General features: G+C 36.7%; 1 protein-coding gene across 4 annotated transcripts in view; it reads right to left on the bottom strand.

Annotated features, from left to right (window-relative positions):
• The window catches only part of TBC1D19 (TBC1 domain family member 19), a 177,480-nt gene that overhangs the window by 65,720 nt on the left and 98,413 nt on the right, over positions 1 to 13,347 (bottom strand). For all 4 annotated transcript variants that reach the window (XM_051842268.2, XM_051842305.2, XM_051842295.2 and 1 more), the window contains 2 exons: positions 12,118 to 12,192; positions 6,188 to 6,250 (listed from right to left, as the gene is read on the bottom strand). In XM_051842268.2, coding sequence (XP_051698228.1) covers positions 6,188 to 6,250; positions 12,118 to 12,192 — 138 coding nt within the window. The remainder of the gene's footprint in view (positions 1 to 6,187; positions 6,251 to 12,117; positions 12,193 to 13,347) is intronic.

Genomic DNA, 13,347 nt, shown 5'->3' with positions numbered 1-13,347 from the left:
AATGCTCATGGCCTGTCTTTCAACTAGACTATAAGCCTATAAAATGTTAGCATCATTTGCACTTAGTACAAGGTTCAATAAATATTTATGAATGAATGTTCTGGCTTTTCTTAGAAAGTGCATCCATCAGGCCGGCACCCTGCTCACTTGGTTAATCCTCTGCCTGTGGTGCTGGCATCCCATATGGGTGCTGGGTCCTAGTCCCAGTTGCTCCTCTTCCAGAGCTCTCTGCTGTGGCCCGGGAGGGCAGTGGAGGATGGCCCAAGTGCTTGGGCCCCTACAGCCCATGGGAGACCAGGAGGAAGCACATGGCTCCTGGCTTCAGATCGGCATAGCTCCAGCCTTAGAAGCGATTTGGGAGGTGAACCAATGGAAGGAAGACCTTTCTCTCTCTCTCTCTCTCTCTCTCTCTCTCTCTCTCTCACTGTTTAACTCTATCTGTCAAATAAAAAAATTTAAAAAAAAGAAAGAAAGTGCATCCATGTTTATAAATGATTGTTTGTCTCAGCTACTTACAAGTTGTCTTAGAAGTATACGCCATTTATACATGGAACAAGCAAACACAAATCTACCCTGAAGGGTTATTTGTTGCACTCTTTGGAGAAATTAATACTGCTTTCATTCAAAAATGGATCCCCTCACTGACTCTGTACACCAAGTGAGGTGGCTCCATTACCTGGAAAGCCTTTTTTAAACACCACCCAAGAGGCTTTGTGGTTGTAGTTAAAACTGGTGATCCTCTAGTCTCTAGGTTCCAAATGGGATAAATGTGTCAAATTTATAGTCTCTTCACCCACACAGTGACTCAGAGTAAGTACAGTCTACAAATCATGTCATCATTGGTCTTTGGTTGATATTATAATTTTATGTGTTCATGCCTGGTGTCATAAATATTTCATGTTTAGGACCAAAATAATGTAGGCAGGACCAAAGTAGTAGATATTTAGCTTATTATGTTTTCAAATTTTATATAATAACTTTATGATATTAATCTGTTTGGCTTATTAGTTAGTTTATAAAAGAGGATTCACCACTCCACAACTAAACTCTTAAGTAAAGGAAATCTAGAGCCCTCTAAAATTATGGTAAAGCTTCAGTGAGCCAGTAATTACCAACATTAAGCTTTCAAATGAAAAAAGAAAGTGTCCTTCTAAATAATTTTTAAAATAAACAATAAAAAATTATATGACATTAAGAAAAATGTGTATTCAGTATCTATAGTGTGCTAGGTACTGGAAATGATAATGAAGACCAAAACACAATCGAATTCACATAGAAGAGACAGTTACAATAGAGTCAAATAGACTATTTGATTATTATAAGGCTGTTAATCAAAAAGGCAAAATATAAGAAATGCTGGTGAGTTTACAGATTAAAGGGAACTCGGCACACACTGTTGGAGGGAAAGTACATTAGTATAGCCATTATGCAGAAGAGTTTGGTGGCCCCTCAGAAATCTGGAAATGGATCTACCACGTGATCCAACTAGCCTACTTCTGGGTATATATCCAAAGGAAAGGAAATCAGCACACTAAAGGGAAATATGTACCGTTACGTGTATTGCAACACTATACACAATAGCCAAGATATGGAATCCATCAAGGTGCTCATTAGTAGATGAATGGATACAGAAAATGTGGTAATAGGGGTCTTCAAAGACCCCAAGGAAAATTCATGCTGTGAAAAATACTTTTGCACAAAAAAATATTTATTTTTAATTCTTCTTTCCACAATCTTTTTGAAGTACACTCGTAATATACACAATGGAATATTATTCAGTTATAAAAAACTGGAATCCTGTCAATTGTAGAAAAATAGAACTAGAAAACATTATGTTAAGTGAAATAAGCCAGACACAGAAAGGCAAATACTATTTGTTCCCACCAAATGTGGAAGCCCAAAAAGTTTATCTCAAGGAAAAAAAGTAGAATAGTGATTATTAGAGGATAGGAATGGTGGGGAGGAGAGGGCTAGAAGGAGGAATAATGGTTATGCAGGAGGAATAAGTCCCAACATTCTACAGTGTAACAGGGTGACTATAGCTAGCAATGCATTCATATTCTTCAGGAACTGGAAAAGAGGAGTTCAATGGCTCTAAACCCAAAGACATTGTAAGAAGATGAAAATGCTAGTTATCCCAGTTTGAACACGTCTCATCATTACACATTGTATACATGTATTGAATGATCATATTGTGTGTCATAAATATATACAATTACAGTCAAAAAATTTTTAAATAGAAGAAACATATTGAACTTCATTCAAACTAATGAAGATTGTATGCGATTCAAAAGATAATATCCAATGCATTGTAAAAACAACCTACTGAATGGAATAAAATATTGGCAATTCAATATCAAGTACAGGACTTTTATATAGACTATATATTAAACTATCACAACTTTATAAAAAGAACTGCATAATCTAATTTTAAAATAAGAAAAGTATCTTAACAGATATTTCTTTAAAGAAGATATACAAGTTGTCAAAAACATATGACAAATGCTCAACATCTCTAAAGAAATACAAATCAGAACCCCAATGAGATACCACTTCACATCCATTAGGATGCTGTATAAAAGACAGATAACAGGAAGTGTTGGCAAGGATGTAGATATCGGAGCCACACATTGCTGGTGGAAATAAACAACGAGGAAGCACTTTGGAAACAGTTTGGCAATTCTTCAAAACTTGTCAAATACAAAGTTGTGATAGATCCAGCAATTCTACTTCGATGTATTTGAGAAATGAAAATGTACAAAAACTTTGTAAATGAAATGTTCACGGGATCATTATTCATCATATCAGAAAGTTCCAAATGTCTATCAACTGCTGGACAGGTGAATAAAATATGGCTTATCTACAGAATTAAAATTTTTTCATATGAAACAGAATGAACTGCTGATATATGCTACAAACATCAATAAACCGAGCAAACATTATGCCAGCTGAAAGAAGCAGTCACAAAAGGCCACGTACTCTGATTCCATTTATTTGAAATGTTCAGAATACAAGAAGTAGAGTAGTGGCTGTCCAGGACTGTGGGGATGAGAGATGCTAGTGGATACAGATATAAAAATATTCTAAAATTGTGGTAATACCCACACAACTCTGAATATATTATAAACCACTGAATTGTACACTCTAAATGTACAGGCTGCAGGGCATGTGACTTATATTCCAACAATGTGGTCTTTAAAAAAGTAAAAATACTGATCCAGTGAGCTCTTTAAAGTATTATAAATAAAATACATGAAAAGCACTAGATGGTTCTTTCAAGATCATATGATACAGCCATGACCTTGCTGTGTGCGTGTGTGTGTGTTGAAGAGCAGAGGGCTGGCCCAGAAGACACACCTGAGTAGAGCACACGCTATTAGCTGAGCGCAGAAGGAAAACAGGCATTTCCTAGATGAAGAGGGGAATATTAACAATTTCCCATCGAAAAGAAAACAGTAGGCCTTACAGCCCTGAGGTGGAAAACAGTATAGCACACTTGAGGAGTGAAGAAAGATCAGGGTGGTTGGTTGTACAAGAGTGCCAGAGAACTGAACAGTGAGGTTAGAGAGGTACACCAAGATATGCACAGTTGTGCAGCCTCTGTGAAGCACTCTGGTCTTTTTGGATTTAATCACACAAGTGACTGGAATAGTGTTTTATAAGACCACTGTGACCTCACTGTGCAGAATGGATTAATGGTGGAAAATTCAGCATTAGGGAAGAGAGATGAGTAAGAAGGCAAATTTATTTTTCAGTTGCAATAAAGAAATGTAACAAAAAAACACAAAAATTAATACCAATAAAACTTTTGTGCCTTTAAGAGAAAACCAATAGAATTTTCCTGCATACAAATAATAAAAATCTCAACAGATAGGACCCCACTACTAATAACTCTTGAGGTAAAAGAATTTTAAAACCCGAGTTTAAAGAGAACAAAGCAATCTGTAATCAATGATTTTATGGAAAACTTCAATTGCTTTGTCTTGCATAAAATCACTCAATAGGATTTTTTTTTTTTTTAGTTCTCATAAATACGAGGTCAGTCTAATCTAAACCATCATTCTAATAATATGAAAGCTTGTGAAAGTTTGGTTAGCTGCTGAGGATCACAAAGACATCTGGAGTCAAACCTACTCACACGTGAGTTAAACAAAGGAAAAAATCATTCACTATTTATTTCAGCACTTCGGAGACTCTCTCAGTGCCTTTTGCTTCTGACAGTTTGATTATGGATCTGAGTGTGGAGTTTGCTGTTTCCCAAGTTTGTAGACTAATGTTTTTCATTTGGGAAGTTTTCAGTTATTATTTCTTCAAATACTTCTCTTTTCTCTCCTCTCCTTTTGGTACTCATACTGATTAATATATTCGTGAGCATGATGGTTTTTTAAATTTCTCTGAGACTCCCTTTTCATTTATCTTCATTCTTTCCTTTTTACTTTTTGGATGGAAAAATTTCCATAAAATATCTGCACTGATTCTTTTCTGCTTTTTTAACTATACTATTGGGCCCCCCCAGGGAATTTTTCATTTCAGTTATTATAGTTTTCAACTCTGGCATTTGTATCTTATATATAAGCTTTTATAATTTCTTTATTAATCTTCCCTATTTGACAATATATGGTTATATTTTTATTTTTTAAAGAATAGCTTCCTCTTCAGTTCTTTGAATATATTTATAATGGCTACTTGTAAGCGTGTATGTGAAGTTCAATATTAAGGCCCTTTTACAGGCATTTGGGGCTTGTGGTTGTTATCATTAGCTTATTTGTTTAGTTAGTTGGTAGGGACACTGGTCCACTTCTCTTGGAATAAGACAGTACTATTTTCTTGGCCATACTCAGCTGAAGTTGCGTGTGGACTGGGAGGAGGTAAAAAAGCGGGTCATGACTCAAGCGTCACAATTGTTTTGACTGAGATTTAGTAGCTTTTTTTGAATAAATGTTTCTTCACTTGCTGACTTGTTGTATAAACTTAGGACAGTTTCCAGAGATCTAAATGTATCTTATTTTTTTAAAAAATAGTTTTCAATAGTTTTTGTCTTCTGCTGGGGAAAGCTCAATGCAGCCACTCATGCCACCATTCTGGAAGTGGTAATTTCCATTCCATATTTCAGAAGTACAATGGCTAGCAGTAAACTAGTATTACTATATAAATGAGCATTACTGCAATTATTGATAAAAAATTTAGAATCCTACAAATGGCACACATTGCTAGACATTAACTACAATAGACTTTTAGAAGATTTTTATATCTTTTAACCATTATTAACAACTAACATTATATTAAAAATATAATTTTTAATCTTTATTTTTCAATACAAATTTTAATTATATATTTGAAATAATAGAAATCTCTTAAATTTGTGTTTAGCTTTATTTCAAATTTTAACTTTATACTTTAGCTCTTGGAATGCATGATAAATTAAAGCTTTATGAGAGATTACTATTTAACTTTACGTTTTCTTTAAATTATATACATACACCAACAATAACATTACCTGACAAAAATTTGCTCATCCAAACAGTTGGGACTGATTTGTATTTAATCATGCAAAAAATGTTCTGTAGAACCTAGATATTTCCTCCATGATGGTTATATTGATATTTACCAAAAGCAAATTACCAATACAAGTATATATGTGTAATCTTTAAAAATACATCTTTCATCTAGGCAAAGCCTATATAAATTACATACTTTCTATTTATAATAATTGATTTTATTTAAGTAGTTCTGAAAAAGATATATGTAGGGATCCAAGAATCCACAATATCAATCTATTAAGTTATGAAAGAGCAACCCTGACACTTCAAAAAGATTCCAAAACATCTGATTACTTGTTCAATATCTTTAATAGAAAGTTTCATAATAATGATTTCTCTAAACATCTTGAGATGGCTTAAATATGAATTCGACATTTAATTTAAGAATCTGTGCTAATAGCTATAATGAAAAACTTACCTGCCAATACCTGGTTGTACCATATATATCTAAAAGGAACAGCCCCAAAACTCTTTGGGGGACTCTTGTTCTCCAACTTAATTGTACAGTCAGAACAAAACTTAGAACATTAATCTGATACAGATGGCTTAGCCTTCAGATGGATTTAGTTAACAATAGAGATATCTTTCAAAGTGTGATTAAGAGAACCTAAAACAAAAACACTCTATATTTTAATTTTTAAACTTACCTGATATAAATAATCTTCAAATACAAAATAATAATCATCATTGCTTGCTGTCAACTTCACATCCTGTAATTAAAAGTGAAGAGTGCTGAAGAGAACCCAGATAAATCTGTCTATAGTATTAAAGTATACATACAATATTTAGAAACACTATTGCAATAAATGTATTACTTGCTGTATGATTATAAACTTCTCAACTAGATTTTGATACCATCATATATTTACTTAACTAATACATGTGACACATTATTTGAGCTCAAGTTCCTTAGAAGTTTTAAATTCCATTAATAAGTCTTAATTATTTATTTCAATTTTATCTCCTTTTAATCCATTTTTGAAAAAGATTTGTTTATTTGAAAGGTAGAGTTATAGAGAGAGAAAAGGAGAGCCAGAGAGGGAGAGCTTTTCTGTCTGCTGGCTCACTCCCCAGATGGCCACAATAGCCAGGGCTGTATCAAGCCAAAGCCAGGAGCGGGGAGCCTCTTCTGGGTCTTCCATGAGGTTGCAGGGGTACAACGACTTGGGCCATTTTCTGCTGCCCTCCCAGGTGGATTCACAGGGAGCTGGATAGGAAAGGGAGCAGCTGGGACTTGAACTGGTACTACATGGGATGCTGGCACTGTAGGCCGCAGCTTAACCTGCTGTACCATAGTGTTGGCCCCTACCTCTTTTTAATATAATATTTAGATATTTTAAAGCTGGAAAAGATGAGCAGATGCAATTACAATATCCTGAAGCAACCATAACAATCTGGCCCCAAATTACTGCCTCAGTCTCATTGTTTAAGTCTACATCCTTGCCATTCCTTCAAAATACCTTCCCTGGACGTGTGTGTGTGTGTGTGTGTGTGTGTGTGTGTTTTATGCAGTGTCTAAGATGCAGCTTAGGATGCCTGCATTCCATTTTGGAACGCATGGGTTTCAGTCCTGGCTCTACTTCTGATCAAGCCCTCTGCTAATGTAGACCTCGGGAGGCAGCAGGTGATGGTTCAAGTACATGGGTCACTAACACCAACATGGGAGGTCTGGATTGATTTCTGGTCTCCTGGCTTCAGCCTGCTCTGGCTGTTATGAGCATTTGAGGAGTGAATCAGTGGATGGAAGCTCAGTCAGTCTCTTTCCCTCTTTCAAATAAATGAAAATAAATAAATAAATAAAACTTTAAAAATATCTTCTTCCATGCCTTTGTGATTATCCATTTGTGAGACACTGCTCATCACCAGGAGACTAATTACATTGATGTTATGCTTCACAAACTCATCTTTAAAGGATAGTCCATTGCCTGGATATAGTATTAATTCCTTCCTTTAAATAGAGGTCTATTCTCCCTTCCTCATCTGAGATGACTTAAAATGTTTCTGCTCTTTCTATGGGACTTCAGACTCTTTGAGACCCAATGTCTTAACTATTTTTTGTCCACTTGTCACAAGCACAGTATCTGGCACCTGATAAGGATGCAACACATGTTTGATGAATGAATGAACAATGAAAAATATAAATGAAAGAAATTATTCCTGCCATTATGCAATGTGTCACTCTACTGGTACCTCTTCCCAGTACAAACAAATGAGCTGAAGTCCAGAAAACCAAACCAGAACCACTGCATTTCCCCCAGGATGTCAGAACAGTTTTGTGGGAGGAGTGTGTGCAGCAGCTATGGAGAATGAGTTACGGATGACTCTGGAAGTAATGACTGTAATGACCATGTGCCAAGTCTGGAAAAAAATCAAAGCCACCGACGAAAGGGAGAGAAAGGAGCCAGTCTCCTAAGTGAGACCACAACATGGGCAAGGACAGAGATGAGGTGCACTCCCTATAGGTGATACTGCTTAAGGGAGGTAAAGACTGATTCTTGGGGCCAAAAGCATTTTACAAATATTACAGTGGTATTGTGAAAGTTGTTAGAATAGTAATGGAGTCACTTGTATCAAATCCAACTAATTAAATACACAAAGTTGTAAAGTTCGGAAGGAGGATAGTTCATGTACCTATGTCTGATAACAAAACATTTCCCAAGAGACTGCCAGAATCGCAGCCTTGTAAGAAGGCCACCAAAATCTCACACCACCTGCCCCCAACGAAAACAAACTTCAGTGAAGACATCTGCCCAGCAACTGCCTGTCCAACTGGGGGTTTTATGCTTCCTGTGTTGTTGACCCTTTTAGTCATGGACCATAATTTCCAAACGACCCTCCTCATTTTACCTTAAAAGCCCTTGCTTTTCCTTTCCTCCCTGAAATGCCCATGGTTTTCTATAGCATGCACAGTCCACATTCTCAAACGCCCCATTCATTCCCAATTAATTTCTTTACCTTCAGAGACTGTCTCTCTGTTGTTAACTTAGGCTGACAGTAAGTGAATCTCCAAAGCTAATCCTTATCCAATAAAATCTTATTCTTTGGTATTTAACATTTCTTATTAAAGAGAAATTATTTTTTTTCTTATCAGTAGTGTGATAACAAAGTTTGAGACTGCCATAAATAGTAAATGGTGCAAAACTGTAGAAGGTATGGACACAGGCAAGGTGTGGAAAAAAAACCCAGTTCAGTTAGTATCATTTCATAATGTTCTGTATTTAGTATCACCTTGTTCCATTCATTCCTTTAGGTACTAAAGTAATTCTACTCTGCTTTCAATTAAGTTTAAAACAAGTTGGGGGTGAGTGTTTGGTGAAGCAGTAAAGATGTACTTGGGAGCAGGGGGTTGGCGTTGTGGCTAGCAGAAAAAGAGCTGCCTGCTATCCCATACAGGTGCTGGTCAAGTTCCAGCTGCTCCACTTCCAATCCAGTTTGCTGCTAATGTGCCTGAGGAAAGCAGAAGAAAACGGTACAAGTATTTGAACTGCTGCCACCCACATGGGAGACACGGATGAAGCTCTTGGCTTTAGCCTGGCACCGCACTGGCTGTTGAGGCCATCTGGGGAGTAAACTAGCAGATGGAAGTTCTCTGTCTCTCTCCCTCTCTCTAACTCTGACTTTCAAAATAAATACATAAATCTTAAACATAAAGATCTTGGGCCACCAGCATCTGATATCCTATATCAGAGTTCCTGGCTTTGAGTCCCAGATTCCACCTTCCTGCTAATGCTCACCCTGGTGACGGTTCAAACACTTGGATTCCTGGGAGCCTGGGTTGAATATCTGGTTCCTGGCTTCAGCTTAGTCCTCTGGCTATTGTGAGCATTTGGAAAGAGAATCAGGGGATGGGAGATAATAATCTCTCTCTCAAATAAAATAAAATAATTAAGATTTACATTAAACAAGTCTTTGCCATAGGAATAACAAATCTTTAAATAATTTTTAATTTTATTTATTTTAAAATATTTTATTTGTTTGAAAGGCAGAGTAATAGATATATAGAGAGAGAGTGAGAGAGAGAGAGAAAGAGAGAGAGAGATCTTCCATCTGCTGAAATGTTTCTAACAACCAAGTCTGGGCCAGACCAAAGCCAGAAGCCAGGAACTCCATCCTGATCTCTCATATGGGTGTCAGGGGCCCAAGTACTAGAGCCATCTGCTGCTGTCTCCCCATGCACATTAACAGAAAGGTGGATCAGAAGTGGAATAGCAGGACTTGAACTTAAACTCTGATATGGGATGCTGGAATCACAAGGGGCAGCTGAACCCTCTGCACCACATTGCCAGCCCACTAAATAACTGTTTTAAATGCTCAATCCACTAAGGGCTGATTTTAGTAATGTCTGAGTTAAACCAACAAGATCAGCAGAGCCCAACTGACACAAGTCAAAATCAGCCCAATGCAGATATCTTCCTGAAAACACCGATGTTGTGGATGGTCAGGACTGATGCTCCCAAAACTTACATTCACTTCTTTAGACATAAACTGTTTCCTTCTTTCTCACAACAGATTTTTGTTACTGACTTGAACTCAAATGCATGTTGCCAAAAAGGAGAACTCATGATTTTCTGGGATTTTTCCCACTGTGAGTCTCCTCTTACTTGAATATAAAAAGGTTAAATGTCTTGCAGGCCTCAAGATCCCTGATGCTGTTGTTAAAATAATCCAACCATTTGACCTCAAGGTTAATAGCAGTACTTTCAAACCAAATCTAGTGTAAAACCTCTGTGAGATTCAAGACTTCTCATCTTCCACAGCCTCCTGGTTTCAGATTACTGAATAGTGTAATGGCTAAGAGTAGAATTGGAAAATCAAATTACCTAGTCGAAAATGTGGTGTCACCATTTAATATGTGAATCTAAACACATTTTAAATCTTTCTTTACCTTTAAGAAAATAATAGTAATTTCTTATTTTCTAATACCACTTGTTGCTATGAGGCTGGTAAGTAGGGGAAGGATGTCAGGATAACACGGAAATTATGTTGGTTCAGATGCAATCTTTCTTTAGACAAAAGGAGCCAGAGCAGCAAGATCAGAATTATAACCTGTGACCGGGAAAGCAGCTCTCGGCTCACCTGCTGCACAAGCGTGAGCCTTCGTGACTGCACTGCACCATGTGACAAACGCACCCTTGCACTGGGGCTCCCTCTCTCCCGAGGCACATCCTTAGCCTGGCACATTCCTCAGTGCGGCGCTTCTTGTGCCCACCTTACCCACGGCGCCAGCGGGCCAGAGCATGGCTTCTGTTTGCATTTCTCTTTCACTCTTTTGGTACATTTTCAATCACTGCCATGGGAGGAGCCAGCCTGAGTGGTCCAAGTTTCTCACAAGCTGCCAACCATTATTACTAGTCTTTCCGTAAGCACTCTGGTTGCAAGTGTTTTGCTCAACCCTATTTTTCCCAGAAGTTTTGTTATTTATTTATAATTTATTTGAAAGGCAGAGAGAGTGACAGAAGACAACGGAAGCTCCAATCTATTGTTTTACTGCTTTGCAAAATGCCTGCAACAGCCAGGGCTACGACAGCAGCTGGGAGCAGGGAACTCAATCTAGGTGTCCCATATGGAGAGCAGGGACTCAACCAACTGAGCAATCCATCTGATGCTTCTCAGGATGTACATTAGCTGGAAGCGGAAACCGGGAGTGGAGCTGGGATTCAAATGTAAGTATTCTGTGTCCTACCTGCGAGGCCAAACTCCTACTCCTAGCTCTGTTATTTCTAATGCATAATCTTGCAGAATGGGTGTCCTTCCCACCCTCCAAGAAAAGAACTGCATTTTATCATTTATAGCCTACATGCTGGTATCTATGACACTTCAGGTAGTTTCAAGATTAAATGATAATCTGTATAAAGGGTTTGGAAGACCATACAGCAAACAGTAAGCAGCAGCTAAATGTTAGAAGTTGTTACTATTATCCTTGACCATACTCTATCCAATGTTTTAAGTCCCAAATATGAAATCTCTCCCCTATTTGTGTACCTGTAATAATATGTCTTTTGCTATCTTTCAAATTCTACATGTAAAATCCAAGTCTTTTGGTTAGCCTAATTATTATTATAAAATTAGTCATGCTTAATACACCTACAACTCAACTCTCAATTATCAGACCCCTGGAGCAAAAACTCAATGTTTCCCTTCATAAAGCTTGGGATGTACTTGGCCATAAATGTAGAAATTTAAAATGACTTAAATATAAAGAGAATAAACAAGTAAGCCCTAAAGAGTCAAGAGATAATTACGATTTTATAGTCTAATTTTTTTTTCAGTTTTTTTTTATTTGACTTTTTGTGGAAAACTTGGATTTGCATAGAAATGTGCATTCTCTTAATCAAAATATGGAAGGGCCAGGGAAGAATTATGAGGACAGCAACAGAGGGAAAGAAGATACACTGAAGGCAAACTGCAAGTTTTGAAAGCCAGCCTCAACTTTACATGTGTAATCATCACTTAAAATGTTTTATTTTCATCAATTTGTTTAATTGTATTAAGTATTTAGTATAAGCCCTACATATCGAAGAGTCTCAATTTTAGTGATATTAATGAGATAGAAAAAATTATGCATACTTTTACTTACTTTGTAAGTTAAACGGTCCACCAAAAGGTCATATTGTATCACATTGGTTTTTAGCTGTTCATAGTACAATATATCCTAAATTTAAAAATAAAAAAATTAAAAGTCAACCACACTTATAAATTCAGCCTCAAACTTTAACAAGTAATAGTCATTAACAATATTATAATTACTAATAAGGTAGAACTTCTGTTTTATTTTTTTACAACTGTATTCTCCTATGCCTGACAATAGGAGATATTCAGTATACCTAATTTCCATTGCTTAGGATAATGCTGGAGAGTATTCAATGACTATTTTGTAAATGGATGAGCTATAATTTAACCATAATAGCAAAAACAATATTTTTTAGTTACTAAGTATAAGGCACAGTTTTACACACCATATGAGTTAACTCATTTAAACCCATACTAACAAAGTTAAATAATTATTGTTCCTAATGTCCTATTTACATTTGAGAACTTCAGGTCCAGAGAGAAGAGTAACTTGATGTCCAAGGCCACAAAGCTAGTAAGATTTGACTCCAGAGAATCTGACCCCAGATCCTATTCAAAAACTCAGAAAGACTGCTCTATACTGCAGAAATTTAAGCATGATAAATCACTCCTGGTAATGTTAAGAGCAATCATATGACATTCACAAGAAATCAGCATTTTTATAATAGAATATGATCCCATAATACTATAGAATTTGGTTAAGTCTATATGATGATGAGATTAAGATGTTTAATTTAATATGAAAGAATAAAAAATGCAAGGAAGAGAGGGAAAATGGAAAGGAAAGGTCAAGGAAGGTGGAAGAAATGGGGCGGAAAGATGAGGGGAAAGAGAAAGAAGGGCCTGAGACTGTCACCAAGTTAAGCATCAGGTTGACAGTTGGTCAGGGCATTAGGTCAACAGGGCAGCAGCTGTGCTCAGGAGAAATGGAAATATTATCTTATGAATGTAGCCAACCCCTATATTCCCAGATCGCTGCATTCAGCTCTCAGGCACTTGAGCCCTGGTTTCAGTCAGATCCAAAGCTTCATGACTCCGTAGTACACACACATCTGCATGACTTTTCTCAAAGACATTACCTCAAACAATTATGAATCATGGGACAGGAAGGAATATTTATTGCAAGTATATGTTGGTCAGATGATATCTGACCCTGTGTTTTCTGGTTTCTTAAGCTAACAATATGTTTAATACACAGTTCTCTGATTTGAGCCAAAGTGCTCACTGCCTAAAGATA

The sequence above is a fragment of the Oryctolagus cuniculus genome, chromosome 2 (genome assembly GCF_964237555.1).
Source record: "Oryctolagus cuniculus chromosome 2, mOryCun1.1, whole genome shotgun sequence".
NCBI classification, from domain to species: Eukaryota; Metazoa; Chordata; class Mammalia; order Lagomorpha; family Leporidae; genus Oryctolagus; species Oryctolagus cuniculus.
This window is presented reverse-complemented; position numbering and strand designations above follow the sequence as displayed.